Genomic DNA, 17,514 nt, shown 5'->3' with positions numbered 1-17,514 from the left:
CTCCTGTCGTTCTTTGACACTGCAAACAATATCTTGATTGGGTTGTTAAAGCTGATTTAGCTACAGTTGTCAAGAAAAGTTCATCAACGAACCTGCAGTCAAATTTCAATTTCTGCCAAACTCAATCGAGATCACATTTGTCATCAGTTGCCAGCAGGCGTCGATGATACAGATTTATTTAACCAGACTGGCCCGGGGAGGACTGATCCTTTTCAAAATTTATCAAATGTAATAGCTGTTTACTATTGGCTGTATATAGACGCACCGTTGCAAATCACACATTGGGAGTTAATTATTTGGTTGCTCCCGACGTTTGCATTGGATACTGTAGAAATGGCTGACACCGAGCCGAAGGGCTGGGTGGAATTTACACAAACTTCCGCAGAGAGATCCAGAATAACGACGCAGAAGCACGTAAGATGTAAGCAGAGACGAAAGAGAAGACGCAGTGAGCAAGTTGAACCATCAATATTAAAGTGATGCTTTTTCAACTTCACGACACCAGTCAAAGAAATAAAAATCCAACACAGATATTAATTCCAATTGTTTCTTACACTTCCATGCACACTAGCGATGACGGCACACTTTAAAGCATGCACTATATGCAACTCCTTTAAGTTGGTAAATCTTTGCCTCCAGTAGAAAAATATTCCTCTCAAATGCAATATTGCAGCGATTCACAGAGTTGTGGAAAAGCACCTCGTGGATCGGAGCACAACCAAACCATACAGCAGCTAAGAGTTTAGTGCTGTCAGAGCATTAGACACAGTAGAAGTTAATCTATGCAGAGATCAGCTGTGTGTGTGTATGTGTGTGTGGGAGAGAGAGAGCAAGAGAGAGGCAAAGACCACGACGCCAATGATACAGTGAAACCACCCACCCCATTATATCCGAGGTCCGCGCTATATATAAACACACACACACACAAAACAACACTGTGACAAATTGAACCAATGGGGAAGTGTCATTGATGGATCATCTTATCCCCTCGTCATCATTGTCGTCATTATCATCGGAGCGGTAGGTTTTCCCCAGACATCCAGGTTGTGTGTCCAGCTCCAGCCCCAACTTCTCACGTCTCGCTGCACACACACACACAGGAGGAACTTTCCCTCCTCCTCCTTTTTTTCTCGGGGCGGTTGTCGAGTCGAGGCAGGTGCAGAGGGGAGAGTTGCAACCTTGGATAAATGATGCCGGGTGAGGAGGCTTGGTGAAGTTATCACCATAAAGGGACGAGGGTTCTCAAATATCCCTCGAACTTATCAACAAAACCAGGAAACAGAATTCCCGCTGTTCCCTAAAAGTGAATTTAATGCTACTATCCCATTAGACGACCAGCTCTGCAGGCCAGTGATTTTCAAGTCAAGCTAGAGGGCTAACGATAATGATGATGATGATGGTCCTACTCGCTTGGTGAATTATTCATGGTTTTCCTTAGTGCCTGCCCCCTCGCTCTCCTCTCCTTGAGCCTGCCCTCAGTTCAACTGGTCTCTGCTCTATTTAAGCCACGGTCTTTATCTCCACTGTGTCTATGCCAGAAACCCGGGAGATGGTTGTCTTAATAGGAAATCCTTCGGGAGACAGAGAGTCTTTGAGACACTCTGCAAAAAAAAGGGCGGGGCTAAAGACACCTCAACTAGCTGCACATCACCGCATCATTTGGGAGTACATTAAGGAAATCATTACCTGCCCGGGCCCACTTGATGTCAATTTGGCTTGAGAGTCGTGTAAATGTCAAACGAGACAATAGATTGAATGGGATTTAGTATTTGAGCTCGCTGGATGGTTCCACAGTCACACCAACCCATCTTCTACTCAGGGCCGAGTTAACCACACAACACCATATGGCGTCAACAAAATCTCAACGTATTAGCATGTTTCTGGTGACAAGCATATATAGACAAGACATGTAAACATTTGTCAAACTCCGCTGTCTAACCTTTTTAATATTGGCAACACGAGGGAGCGAAATGTTTTTAAAAATTTTTCACTGTCCCTGGTCGTCTGTGTTCGTTCATCAATATTCTCGGTTCATAGGTTTGTTGGTAGAACAAATGCCGTGATACTCATGCATTGTGGCAATCTGTCATTGCTCGTTGTTGACTTTTCCCCGCATTCCAGCAAACCGAGATGAAACCACGATCGCCAAGCTGCTAACTTCTCGTTTCCGCCAAGGACTATTTATATTTGATAAATTCAGGGCCTGGTGTCCACATGTGCTTGTTCAGTCGTTCTAACTATCTCCAGATCGGAAGTACAAATAACTAAAATGAGGATTACTAATCGCTTGATGATAAACCGAATAAATATTTATCCTCTAAATAGAAGGACTTTCAGTAGAGAGGAGTGATGGATATACTACAAAATCAGACTGATCAATCTCTCCTAATTGCATTTCTGTTTCCTTTTTATCTCCGTACTGAAATACTTATCTTTGTGCCCTAACAAGAAGATTTTCAGATCAACATTTGATTTACGTTGACCACTTCAAATTTCAGTTTTGTTTATTTGAAATGTTCACCCTAAGATGCAACTGATCAGAAATCACAAACATCTTGAACAAAATCTCTGTTGCAGGCAGTCACAAATTTCCAGTAGCTTGGCACTTTGAAAATACTGATTGTCTATAAAATATTTTGATGAACAATTAACTCATTGCAAGCAACCTGTTGAATGTAACATTACGGAACTAGTCTTTAAAAAAAAATTATACAGAAAACATGCAACTTGTTTTGCTCTTTGCCCCCAATTCTTAGCAATGAAATTTAAACTTCCAAATTAAATTTTAAGTAAATGGCCATTGATGTTTATCTTTTTGCAGGATCCCTTCTTGAAGTGGGAGGAAAAGTCACATGGTACTTCAAACATCTAGTTCCCTCAAACCCAATGTGGACATCCGTTTGATTAAATAGAATCCGAAAAGTCAATTTTAGTTAAATCAATGATTTTCTAAATGGTCGTCCGTTTACTGATATATACACCCACCCACCCACTGATACTTTCTTTTACGGGCGAAAAAAGTCCAAAGTCGTCCATGTCTCTGTTTAATCAGATAATTCAATGCATTAGACTGACAGTCGGATGAATGTGTTTACCGTTTGGCAGTGAACTTAAACATTTTAGATCTGACTACGACTGCCATCAATTATAATAAGGTTGTAAACAACACCAAATAGCTTTCATTTTAAAGGAACTTCTCAGAAAAACCACATATGAAAATAAGATTATAATATTTTGTAATTAAAAAAAGAAGAAGGGCAATTCCAGGATTTTTCATGACTCATAATCGTGGCCATAAAAAACTGGGGGTATCTTTTTGGATGGTTATTGTAAATTAATGTCTTTGTTGCCATGACAATTGAAAGCCTTTTAGCATATTATATATGAGAAAGACATTTAGAAATGCACTACTTTTTGCAACCATGGAAATTATAAACTAAATGCTAGTTTGAGAACTTATCTTCATCTCTAAGGACAAACAAAAAAATACAAGGGCGCATTTTCAAAAAGCCTGCAAGGACAAAAACTTCCTTTAAGCTTACAAAAACCGTTGCTTAGCTAAAAATAGCTTACCAGCCACAATACCATACAGTTACCATTGCTGCCACTGGTACCCCTGTCAATTCTTGCTTAGCCAAGAAATATGCTAAAAGAAGTTTGTGCTTAACAGCTTAATGAAATTGGGCCTTGGTAGAAATACAAATTTTGGCAAAAATACAAACGTCTTAAGACTGATTCACCTGAGCTTTTTTCTTTTTCTTTTTTCGCCCGGCAAATAATTTTTTTCCATAACTCTTGTCAATTCCTTCATTCATTATTCATCCAACATCAGAGAACTGCACAGCTGCGAAACGTGTTCAACACAACAACCATTAGATACGCTTCATTCACAAGTCGGCACCACAACACTTTGTTTTGCGGATTTTCATTAAGGGTAGTATTTGCTAATGTAAGTGGTCCCTAATTGGTCTGGGCATTTAGTCATGAACAAGCTGAGCACTCTAACCCGGTCCAATTTCATAAAGTTCAAGAAAAATCTTGCTTAGCAGAAATAAGTTATACCACATAGTATGCACTGCTGTGACCAGTGCCCCACTATTTTTTTTGTTGGTAATATTTGACGGTTAGCAGCTTTTTCAAGATTGGCTCTTGCACTCATGTTGATTAGCAATAAACATTGCCTTAGCACAGAAAAATCCTTCTTATAAGGAGAGGGCCCAATTTCATAGAGCTGCTAAGCAAAAAAAAGCTGGTGACTTGTTTCTGCTATAAAACGCAAGATTTGTGAGCTCATTCTTTATGAAATTGGTTCCAGGTTACCAGCCAAAATACCATGTAATAAACATTATTTGTGATTTTTTGCGCTCAACAACATCTCTTGCTATGCATCTTTATGAAAATATTTGTTGTTTTAAAAGAGGGAATGTAAGAAGTTTCCCAGAATGTCACTTATCTTTAAATAAACTATAACGCCATTTTATTCCTCACTTAACAGCTTCCTAAAACTGAGAATCATTTCTTCGAAATGAAAGTACAAGAAGAGTGAATTTGAATCACCCAGCCTCAAAGTACCCTGGCGAGCAGACGCTGTGTTTTAAACATCACCACCGGGGGGGAATTAGCGATGAAGATGATCGGACTGTGGTTTAATTTCTGTCAAGGAGAAGGAGGACGGAGAATTGACGATCTTGTTTTGTTTCGACGGGGCGAAGACACGCCCCCGAGGCGTTGCGGTGCAAAATAAAACAATGACAAATGCGATTAAAATTGAAGCGTAGATTGTATGATATTGAACCGGACTGGCATTCGGGGTGACATCACAGATTGCTTAAAGAGGCAATCAAGTCAAACAAATATCCTAGTAGAAGTTAAAGGAGCAAATGTGCATTTGAACAAATTAAGTGAGTTAATTTGTAGTTGAATATTACTTTCATGTGACCCTTATAAGTGAAACATATATAATAATAGGGAAGAAAACACGTACTGCAAACATTGTATTTTTATTGAACGTGATCTATAAAACAGATCCATAATTCTAATATCTTAATTTTTCATTCTGAAATTTGAAGACCCTTGGATGGGGTTTAAAGAGAAAGGGCACCTCCACCCTGCTCGCTGAGGATAACCATTACTCACCATTCTCCAATCCCATCAAGAAGAAAAAAAGATTGAAACTCTGACTGGCCTTTTAACTAGTTAAAAATAAAACCATGAGCTTGAGAAAGCCTCAGATAAACTGCCAATCAAATCCACCCAATCAAATAAAACAGCAAAAATAATGTCTTATAAGAAACAGTCATGTTCCACTCCACTCCCCGCAAAAAGCCACGTACTCTTTTTATAAAATGTATTCAGGAGAATCTTCTTCTACGGGGATGATATAGAAAAAATTCCTGCGACTCCGGAATGAGACAGACACTCTGCCGCTAAGAATAGACGAGGGGATTTGTTTTGGGACTGATCCACCTCCTAAAATAAAATAGTTCGGGGACGAAAAAAGAAACCCGCTGCCATTTCCGGCATCAGCGTGTGTTTGTGGAACACTCCAGACGGCCCTCATACAGGGACTTATCCCATTACAATTGAGAAGCGAGAGGCAGAGATGGGGAGAAGAGGGGAGGGGACGGGGGCTAATGGGAGGGTTGTGAAAAGGGCACGCCGGTCATGAATCTGACGCTCGTTAGCCGCTGCGAAAAGACGGAGGTCGTTGAGATTCCTTCGGAGTGAGGAGGGAATCAATATTAACGTCTATGATGAAGGAACTCATGACTCCCTGCTATGAATAATAATTAAGAAATGAGGGAAACAGCGCCCTCATCGTTTATGGTTTTTTCCCCATTCACAAAAAGTGATCGAGCGAATGCGTGCGAATTGCATGCCAATACGTTTTATTACTTATTTATTTATTCATTTTCAATTATTTATTAATTTTTCATTCTATTTGTTTTGGTTTTTTTTTTTTTTTTTTTTTTTGGGGGGGGGGGGTTTAAATTAATCATAAAGGTAAAACTATTTAGAATGGCCTGGATTGCAAAGTGAGGCTTTAAATCAATCAGGGATCATCTTGCTGCAGCATGCTTAGGCAAACCTTTAAAAAATTGTCTCAAGAATTTCCCCCAGTTTTGAAAAAAACCCTGGCGAGAACCCCAGACTTGCATGAACAAAAATAATGTTTTATTTGGTAAAATATTTCCTTATAAAGACACCACGTCTTACCACAACTCTACCCAATTTTCCTCAATGAAGGCCCTAATTTACGTATAGGTGAGAGACTGCAAGAGCATGGAGGAAATTTTCTTGACACTTTCTACCCAAGTGTCCGATACCATCTGACAAAACAAACACTTTGGATCTGTGTTTACATTTCAGCCTGTAGAGGTGAGCATAATTGCAAAAAATATAAATAAAACACACAACGTTATTTGAACATGATGTTTACGTTGCATGAGTAAATGACAAAATGCAAATAGAACTTGAGATAACCCTCAGACAAGTCGGACTTGAGTTATTAATGATTCACTTCGAACAAAAAGTTTGCAGTGACCAACACTTGATCACCCTAATCGTCACTGGAGCGTTGAGAGCTTAATTAAGCGCTGTGTGTTTTAGTTGAGGGAGTCGAGTATCGCGGAGAAGGCCGGCCGAGGGCTGTACAAGTCGGACATTAATAATTTAGAAAGGCCAAGTTACTTAATTACAAGGTGTTCAAACTCCCATTATGTTTTATTCAATAATGTAGATTCGAAATGAGAGACCAAATAAAAGCCAACTAAACTAATTCCATTTGATACTGTATCATTACCAGAAGGAATGAATGATCTTGTTCCCTTTCGCCTAATTGAGTAAGGATTACGTGTTGGCATATTGTGGAAACCAGACTACGTTTTGTTGTGTGAATTAGCAAGGAGGAATGTCCAATGAGTACATTATTGATCATTTTTGTTGAGCTCAACGTAAATATCTATTGGCAAGAACCGACCGATATCGTAAACATGCGTGTGGGTCCCAGGGACCACTTTCATCTAAGCATAGTGATTCGCTATAAGGCGAAAAAGGGTTACCAACCGAAACTAGTAAGAGGCACCGACTCTTTTGGCTAGTAAAATTTTGTTTTTATTCAAAGCAAAACTCCTCTGTGCCACGCAATTTATTTTGCTTTCAATATAGACCAGAAGCCTTTTCCAAACCCTGGCTCAAAGCTCCAGGCTCCAACTCCTGGCTCCATCTGATGTTGAAGCATCACGCAAAAATGTGCACTTGATGACAGAGCCCAAACCGAAGCCAGAGCCTAAAGTCTGGGTTTCGAAAAGGCCTCAGGGCTCAATCTCTTGACACTGCTTTATGCTTTATGCAGAATTCTGCACCAACAGCAAAAATAATGATGCACTTAACAAGTGCAGTTGTTCGGCGGTAAGAAGGGCCATGTTATTGGGCTTTTGGTCATCATCACCACATCCTCACCATGTAAATAAGCGTTTCATGCTTCACCTCCGAGACCCAAGCAGAGAATGACCATGAGACGGGCAAATAAAAATTAAAAACAGCGACAGACAGGAGCCCCAGACGTCATGAAAATTGATCATTCATCAAAACTCATTGTGAAGCGTCACACGTTCTAACCTTCTCATTTCAAACAATCACACTTCTTCATCGGGGAGACTTGTCGACACATTCTCTTGCACAAAATCCACTCCTAATTTAAAGGGAAGGCATACATTTGGTTATCACTCTTAAAATTAAAGGAACACGTGGCCTTGGATCGGACGAGTTGGTCTAAAAAAAAGCGTTTGTAACCGTTTTTTTTTTAATGCATATGGATGGAAAGATGTTTTAAAAGTAGGATACAATGATCCATCCTTTTACTGCACAAACTAACACGGTCGGCCATTTGTGGGAGTCAAAAATTTGACTCCCATAAATGGCCGACCGTGTTAGTCGACGAGGTAAAAGGAAAACCGTGCAATTTCGAGGCATGTTTGTGTGGATCGTTGTATTCTACTTTTACAACATCTTTCTACCCATATGCATTTTATAAAAAACAGTTACAAACGCTTTTCAAAGACCGACTCGACCAATCCAAGGCAACGTGTTCCTTTAATGGCAATACAAACTTTTGGTAAGAAGCCTACAGCAGCTTTGGACAGTATAAAGCATTTTGAGAAACATTTCACTTCAAAGTGATGTGGTTATGTAAAAATATACCAGTTTTTATGCCCCCAAATTTAGATCTGAAAAGTGTTGTGTATAATTAGTAGGGTTATTCTTCCTGCAGGTCTACCCACTCCCCGATTTTTCGGCAATATCTCAAAAACACAACCACCTCTTACAATGAAATTTTATCAAGTTACTTTTATTTTATACATCTACATTAAATTATAGGATTAAAATAATTGACGATTCCCAAAATTCAAAGGTATACTTTGCCTGTAAAGGTACGGTTCATTATCAGGTTTAGAAAGAGGCTGTTATTTCCAATCCTCTTGTTTTCAAACAAAGGCATCATAGCAACCCATCCGCGAAACTTGTGGTCATTTTTTTTTTTTAAGATTTCGCCCATGCTTACATCTATATTAGACCAAGTGGAATTTGCCCATCAAAATAATAAATTTAAATATGTTGTGACAAGTCTCTCCCATCAGGCAAAACTATTTCTTCTAAAAAATCTGGTTCTAGTAAAATTATAAAAAGCAAGCTATGATATTATTAGAAAAGTTTCAATGGTTACTTGAATCATTCTCAACCCACCTTTAAAAAAACCAGTCTCAACTCATAAACTATAAACAAAGGTTTGTTCCCCCCCCCCACGCTATACCCACAGGCCAAATGAAATTATTTAGTAATTTGCATTGATTTACAAGCTAGTAATAATCAATTTCAGGTGGGCTTGTTAGTATTTCCATAGTGGCTTATGGCTTTGTAAGCCCGGAGGGCAAACTGATATGTGTTCCATTTCTCCCGTCACAATACCGGGCCAGGAATCTCACTTCTCTAAGCGGCAAACATCTGAAGGATTTAATCCCCTTTCCCGGACAACCTGATATTTCAACCTGACGTTGACCTTTAATTAATTCTCTGAGATTGAGGACTACTTTTCGAGATGATAAGATCAAATGTCACGATGGCGGATTAATCATCAAAGAGGGGTAAACAAGGTGTTTTTTTCTCTTCCGCTGGTTTTAATCAAAAACAGGGAAAACAACTTCCTCGTGTTTTTCTTGACATTTTGTTTGTGTGATTGTAAAACATGCATCATGAGTCTTGTAATTGGTGTGATGCCAGTGTGACCTTTTCAGAACTATCACAGTGACCTCAGCTTTGACTGACGACTTGCCGGTGGTTTTCAGCAAGATGTGATTTTCATTTTGATGTTGGACCTCAAGCCAGACCTCATAGAGCTGCTTATACTTACCGAAATATGGTTAACAGCCAAAATACCATGTAACATGTACAATTTGTGACTGGTATCCTGCTCATCACACATTTCTTGTTTAGCATTACTTTTTGTTTAAGCTCTATGAAATTGTGCTTCAGGGCCTGTCTGTTGTCCCTCATCCTTGCCTCCCTGTAGCTACCCACAAGAATTATGAGTTCCAAAATGGAAGAGATCGCTATGCAAAATAAACAAGCCCTGTTCCCCCTTCAAAGATGAACTTATTACAGGCCTGCTTAGCCACAGCCAGATCCTCTATTCCAGCTAGACCACTATGTCATCATAATAATAAAAGAGCTGAATTGCGAAGGACGCGGCTACAACGTGTTCGAGAAGCAGGCATGCAAGGGCGCCTTTGGCTGCCAGCCACATCAACCCATTATGACCACGGAGCACAGCCAATATCGAGAGCGTTTGATTTTTTTCCCGAGGGAGGAAAACCGGAGGGTCTGGAAAATCCTCATGGCACAGCAGATAACCAGTGCACAACTCAATTCACATATGGCCCCGGCCGGGAATCGAACCGGTGAGAGGCAAGTGCTTTACGCACAAGCCAACCATGCCACCCAAAATAAAACCAATACACAGACACAGCCTCAGTCTTTCAACCCCCTTTCTCACACCAAACCTAAACCAATCTTTATTTGGGGCTCCCATATACACAACCGCAAAAACAAAAAAGCGCAATAAAAAAAAACGCCAGACGACTATTCGGATCATTCAAGCCCACGCCACATCATCCAATAAAACCACACTTAAATGAGTTTGTTTTTGAAACCGATTAGTTTGTACAACCCCTCCCCACCCCCTCTTTGCTTTTTCCTGGAGGACCGTTTCCTCGAGTGAACAAGCCCTAAAAAACCACCTGCTGTCAACAAGGAGGGAGTGTAATCATAACACTGGACCCTTCACTCGGCAACTCCGGAAGCTGGCAGTAACTCCAGACGGGAAAACACAAACAAAGTACAGATCCGTCCAACGGCCCAGCGTTTATAAAATCACCTGTAAACCCTCTCTCTCACTGGAATGGTAGATTGGAAAAAAAGTTTTACTACACTTTTCTTTTGCAGGGTTCTTCCCAGGTTTTTATTCAAAAACTTTGGAGGGTGGGTGGGGGTTGGGTCTGGACCCAAATTCCTTGAAATGTTGTTCTACTTGCTGTTTTTAGTTGGATTTAAAAGCCCTACTGTGCGATATTTTTTCTTTCCTTTTTTTTAATTTGATTTGAAGTTGGCTGCAATTCGCATCTCAGCTGGTATTCCAGCGCATCAGCCTGCATTAAGAGTGCCAGGCCTGCAATTGGCACTATCGCCTCGATATGCTAGCATGTTTGTAATTTTTGGGAATGAAAGATACTTCATTTAGAAATAAAAGTAACACATTTAAAAGGTCTCTTCTCGTTTCAATCCTTTAGAAATTTTAAGAAAACATAACAAATTCTAACCAGAGAAAGTTTCATTAAAATTGTTCTTACTTTTTTTGGTAAGAAAAAATGGCCTGTCGATTACATACCTTATCACAAACCCTATTGAGTAGTGCCTACTTGTTCAAACAGACCTGAATCATGTGCAATGTTTTTCTTTCCAAACCTCAAATTAAATCCATCTCTATAAAAAGAACATGTCTGAAAGGCTCTTTTGCAAATTTGCTAAGAAAAAAAAGCAAACAAATCCTATCAATTCTGGAAAATTATTCCGTTAAAAAAAATCAATCAATTAAATTCTTCTTCAGAAGGTGCATTAACCCTGAAGAGAGTGGGTGCTTAGGCTTATAATTGTCTCTCTGCACAGAAGTGTACCCTCATCATCCCAGTTCAAATCACGACAGACGCCCACACACCTTGACTGGGAATGAACTCTAGGCTTCAAACTTCAAACCAATCGATAAGGGTCTGTCGATTTCAACAAACTCTTCCTAACTTGGGATTAATCTTAGGACTTAGGACGAGTTAAGTTCTGTATCAATAAATGTAAGGACACATTGAACCCTTCCTAATTTAGGACTTTTGGGAGGGGGGGGGTTCTCCTGCTCTAGAGGCGTTCTATCAAATCCTCCTGCTCCTGATTGATGGAACATCATCAAACTGTACAAGCTTAACTTACGGTGTACCCTAAATCTCCAAGACATACATCATTATTTTCCTCCTTGTCTTATTTCACTTCGCTGTCTAGGCATGCACTTTGTAGTATTTACTGTCTCAAGACGATCTCGCACATACATCTTGTACAGTTTTATTTACAATTTCTGTACTTTCGTTGTATGCTAGTTTCTTTCCGATCTCACAATTATAATGGCATTATCCATAAAACTCTCTTTTTTTAATTTATCACTTATTCGTCACTTGATTTCCACTTTACAAGAAAAACTAACAGCATTTTAATCTTCCTTTGAGAATCAGACACTGAAAGTTACGCCTTTCTCATACTGTGGCTGTTCCACAGACATCAAACCTCACAAGCAGGCTCACTATCAAAAATTCCTCACAATCAATTCTCACAACCAAACCTCACAACCAAATAACAACAACAATGACAGATCCGAACCGGCCATTTTGATTTTCTCCCATTCTTATAGAGCCCGTCTTATCTCATGCAAAGGGTGCGTTCGTTTAGCTTCCCTGGGTCAACCCCGGTCTGCCCCGGTACCTTCGAATGGCTTTGACGGGGCTCACCCCGGTCAGCCCCCAGTGCCCTGCTTGTGGAGTGGGTCATTTGGGGGTGGCCTGAGGTGCATGCTGTCGCCATGAGAGGGCGAGTGTGATCGTTCGATTAGCTCTTGTCAGGGCTCACCTGAGTGAGCACTGCGGGGTCGACCTAGGGAAGCTTATCAAACGAACCCACTATAAACATGGTAAGCACTTTTCCTTTTTATAGCTTTTTTTCTCACCTTTTCTTGGACACCTGGCTCTCCATCCATCTTCCTCCTACAAACCTTTTGTCCTTTGTCTCCGCCAAATTATTGCAAAATAACAAGATTTGGGGTTGAAAAAGTGACTAGAGTGGGAACCAAACAGCCTCTGGATTACCGTGCCAGATGCTCTACCTATCTGAGCTATCTATAGACCTATGTTGACGGTCTCCATAATTTGTCAATATCTTTGTTTGGGGGTGCACTCTAGTCAATTTTTCTCTGTTCAACCCCAAATCACTTCAAATTTACCCAGTCAGTTTCCCTTATACATGTAGTTCAAAATAAAAAGATGATCAGAAAAAATGTCAAATTTGGATCGTCCTACCTTTAGAGATTTCTTGCAGGAATCTCGCGTTTCTCCTTAAGACCTTCTTGAAGGCGGCCAGCCAACGCTCGTGGGCTGCAGCTTTCATCTGGGCGGCTGCCGATGCAGAGGTGGTATACCTACAATTCAGTACAGCAGGTGGACAAGATGAACGTTGTGGGTTGGTAGGAGTTGTTCAGTTTACTACTATACAAAGTCATAAAAATGATTCCTTAAAATATCTGTTGTTGTTGTTGTTGTTGTTGTTGTTTTGGTTTTTGGGGGGGGACGGGTGTCTGATGTGTACCCTTTTTTAAAACAATATTTTTGAATGTATTAGTGTTTGTCATTTTGTGGATTGTATTGGTAATCAAAGTTCAAACACACAAAAATATATTCTGTGTTTCGATTAGTATTTTTAATATATAAAAAAATGTCCTCTATTCATAAGTTCAAAGAGGCCCTCAAATCCCACTTTTTCACAGCTGCTTTTTATTAATTTTGTGTTTCTTCCTTGCGCCATGAGCATCACTTGTGGTGGATACCGGCGCACTATAAGTGTTCATATTATTATTTATATTATTATAATTTCAAACACCGAATTCATTGTTTGATGATTGTATGATGTAGTCAAAGTTTTTAGAAACAGTTCCTAAGAACTACTTCATTTTAAAAAAGAATTCTTACTGTATTTTTTTACTGAATGTCATTTTGCGGGTTGTGTTTTGGTTGAATTTAAAAAATACATATATAATACATTCTGTGTTTCGCTCATCAATTTTTCCACACATAAAATATATTGTTTGAGAACTGTAGGCCTATGACATGCATATTTAGTAGTCAATTTTTTGTTTAAACAGTTCCTTAGAACTACTCCATATTTACTGTATTTTTTACTGTATGTCATTTTGTTGGTTGTGAATTGTGGTTGAACAACAATGTATTTATGTGTTTTGCTTCTTATTTTGCTAACATTTATTACATCAAGTTCATTGTTTGAAGATTGTATGACGTGCAGATCAGTCGTCATCATTATATTTTTTAGAAACAATTCCTTCATTTTTAGAGGACACACAAGCATCAAGGCTTGGTCTTTAACACCAGAGCTTGTCTCCAATGCTTGACGTAACATAATCACTTTAAAATTTTGAGGAGGAAAACACCCTATTATTTGTTTGTACAATATTTTTTACATAATAGTACTTTGAATTTTCCATTTACCAAGTCACATTTTGTCACAGGTGTTTGAATATTTGCATTTTTTTCTCTTTTCATTTTAGCTAAACACGATATCTTTTAGGATTTAAATTATGTTAAAAGCACAATCTATATAAAAAAAAAATCCTGGCTAAACAGCAGGGCCCAATTTCATGGCTCTGCTTACCGTCTAATTCTGCGCTTACGATCGCGATTCCCCGCTTACGTGCAAGCGCCGAATTTCGGCGCTAGCCTTGTAAGCGTAGAATGCCAAAATTCGCCGCTAACCTGTGAAATACGCTTGCGGTAAGCACAGAATTCCCTGCTTCCGTAAGCCTCGATTTTGTGCTTACGGTAAGCAGAGCCATGAAATTGGGCCCAGATTGAAACCAAATTGAAGTTGCTTTTTTTTTTCACCACCAAGATTATCCCATAATCCCAAAGGAATCATCCAACAGGACGAGTATAACATGTCCACATCCTTAATATGCATGAGTCTATAATCCTCGTTTTTAATTGCAACTATTCCCACCGACATCTTAAAAGTCATTATCTGTACCAAGGAATTAGGTTTCTAACTAGATTGGATTTAAAGCAGTCTGTTTTATTGCTGGGGGGATGCTTGTTCTCGATAGTCATGTTTATTTATTGTTCCTTAGAAAAACATGATTTAGTCTCACTACACACTGATGCATGATAAATACTGTACTTCCTTGAGTCATGAAGCAAACATACTCAATAGTTGAAAACCAATATTTCAAATAAGGCAAGCTGAGTATATTAATACAACTGTTCAAAATGTCTAGACCACAATAGCTCTTTTTAGAGCCAACACTTTAACTTCTCCCAAAAGAGATTTCAGACATGGTTGTATCCTCAAGTTAACTATCAAGAGTTAATTCTTCTCTTCTCTTGTTTACTTCTTTTTAAAAACTAGGAACAATCAATTTGTAGGATTTGAAATTCTGCACGGTTGAAGTATAACCAAGAGACGTTTGTGGTAACACTTACTCTTTTTGAGTAGGGTTGTAATTAACGTCTTTTTTTTACCACAAACCTGTCTTAGTAACAATCAATGCATTGAAGAGCTTGGTAAAGAAAACATCTAACAATCTGGACTTCATTTAATATTTTTTTATGCCATTCAAAAGATGTTCGCCGCACTTTAATGAACGAAGTACATCTTTACATCTTTACAGAGGTGTGGACATGTGGAATTAGGCATCTACCTAGATATGTGAGTTCATGTAGAGGACAGAATCGCACACAGATGTGGTAATGATGACAGAAACATAACCAGACTTGATTAAATACACATCTGATATCCCTTCCTCAAAAAAGCTGCAGTTTAGAACAAACAGTTGCCTAAGTCTGACTAAACACTTTAGCTTGAGGACTTCCGAGGCCCCTAGGTGGCAGCAGACTGAGGCTGGAATTCCATGAATCCCATCTTGCATTGTGCATAGTGCGAGCAATGCGTACAAATTGAAAGTACAAACAAAGCAACTCACACAACTCCATATAGTCCTATTGTGCACTGAATTATAAGTAACAGTTATGTACATTGATTGATGTGCATTTTAATTTTTATATAAAGGATTTGGCACTCATTTGCCCAAAGCATAACCATTGTTGATAGAAATTTACACCAGTTTGTTTGCCACCACTTAGTAGTGCCAATAGCTCAAATAGATGTACCAGCCAAGGTGTCATTTTGCATAAGGTTCCCGGGCAACCGCTGTGGCTAGGTTCACTCCATTTCTATACAGCCACCACCTAAAGCCATAGCCAACAGTGTTGGATAGTCCCCAAAGCCATCATTCATATACATGTATATTTACATTGGGCTTTAATTGAAAGCATGGCTTAGGATTTGTACAAAAAGAGTGTTCCTTTTTTTTAAACTACTGATCGATGACCAAACTTCAAATCAATCATCAACATGTTTCATTTAATCAATTTTTAAAATGACATTTTCATGCAGGTCCAGCCAACAGATAGAAACAAATGAATCACAAATAAATTTACAGAAAATTTGTCAAAGGCTGTAGTCAACTATTAAGATAATACCTTATAATGCAGCATTCTGTAAAAAACAGTTTGCTATGTTGAAAGCGCCCTCTTGTGTTCACAAAATGATTTTCCCCACAGTGAAATTCTCTGGTTTGCATGGAAGTGAGCCCTCTTGTGACAATGAAGAAACCAATCATCTTCTACTTTTGCCACCAAACTTGTTTTTTCAAATTCCACAAAGCAATATTTCAGCTTGACATTTCTAACTTATAAAGAAACCATATAATTCATTCCATCAAGAAAACCTTTCAGAGGTTAACGTTTTCTTGAAACCCATTGGAATAAATCTACCCTTTGGTAAAATGTCACCAACACCAGTTTTACACCTGATCCAGCAAGGGCAAGGATAAAAGGATCAGATCCGGCAAGGGCTCTGATCAACTAATCCTCCTTTGATCGCCCTTGATGACGGATCAAATTTAAATGCAGTGGTAATGTCTTCCCTTTTGGATGATCAATAATCCTTTTACTCGAGATAATCAAGAGGTAAAAATGACAAAAGGAAAATAAAAGAAAGAACAAAATACTAAAGATGACAGTTAGATCCTTTGGCTTCCGGTACATCCATTCACCTTGGCCAATAAACCTCTTCAGATAACAACCAATTGACACCATGACAGAAGTGAATGAACTCTAACTAAAAAACCCTGTATTTTTCATTTTCTTTTCCGCAGATAAAATTTCAGTAATTTCATCCTGGACTTGAGATTACAAGGAATTAAACAGATTAATAAAAAAAACTAAAACTCTCCACAATGGAATCTTCCATTGTATGAGGTTTAAGCGTCTTGTGGAGGCAGGAGTGCACAGTGAAACGTCTTGACTCCCCTGCAGGGCGTAATGAAATCCTCAAGAGACAGGCAAAGAGTATGAAGAAAAAGGAAAAATAAGTAGAAGTCTTCGGTAGGCCATTGTCATATCATATTGCGGCCATTTTGAAAAAGAAATCTCACAATCAAACCAATGAAACCATACTGAGGCTGGAGGGTGGAGAATAGTCTGATCCCTTGTTGTAACAATGCAGTATTCAGTCATTAGTACTGCTGCACTCAGGGAGCAAGACTTTTAAACTAGCCTTTGGAAAGTTATCAACATTGAACATTGAACACTGTTCCATCTGTTAGAAACTACAACTCTACAGTAAAAAAAACATAGATTTCAAATATTTTAAGAAAAAGCATTTTCAGGGTTTTTTTTTTTTTTTTTTTTTTTTTTTTTTACACAAATTTTAACCACTTCCTTCTATTTCATTTAAATATGTATAAAAAAGAAATATTAAATAATAAACCACAAGGAAACTGACTGAGTAAATTTTAATTGATTCAGGGGTTGAACACAAAGTGAAAGTAACACTAGTCAATTAAGATTTGTTCCTCCTTATTTCCACTAATGGCCGCCCACAATTGTGAAAGCTACAACTTAACCTCCAGACAACGGACACAGTAAACTGTCCGTAGCGTTAAGTCCATCCGTTCTTCTCAGAACCACCAATCACTTAAAAAAGGCTATACAAAAAAACCACTTGGTTTCACCGCAAATTTCTAACGTGTTTTAACTTTCTGAAGGTGCCAAATCACAGTAAGCAAGTGATGACATCACT

The 17,514-nt window shown here is 38.8% G+C and overlaps 1 protein-coding gene across 3 annotated transcripts in view; it reads right to left on the bottom strand.

The window, feature by feature from the left end:
* The window catches only part of LOC117292307 (ankyrin repeat and fibronectin type-III domain-containing protein 1-like), a 75,435-nt gene that overhangs the window by 45,739 nt on the left and 12,182 nt on the right, over positions 1–17,514 (bottom strand). For all 3 annotated transcript variants that reach the window (XM_033774326.1, XM_033774327.1, XM_033774328.1), the window contains exon 2: positions 12,666–12,784. In XM_033774326.1, the coding sequence (XP_033630217.1) occupies positions 12,666–12,784 (119 nt within the window). The remainder of the gene's footprint in view (positions 1–12,665; positions 12,785–17,514) is intronic.

This window comes from Asterias rubens, chromosome 7 (genome assembly GCF_902459465.1).
Source record: "Asterias rubens chromosome 7, eAstRub1.3, whole genome shotgun sequence".
Classification (NCBI taxonomy): Eukaryota; Metazoa; Echinodermata; class Asteroidea; order Forcipulatida; family Asteriidae; genus Asterias; species Asterias rubens.
Note: the sequence above shows the minus strand (reverse complement) of the source record. Positions and strands in the feature narration are given on the sequence as shown.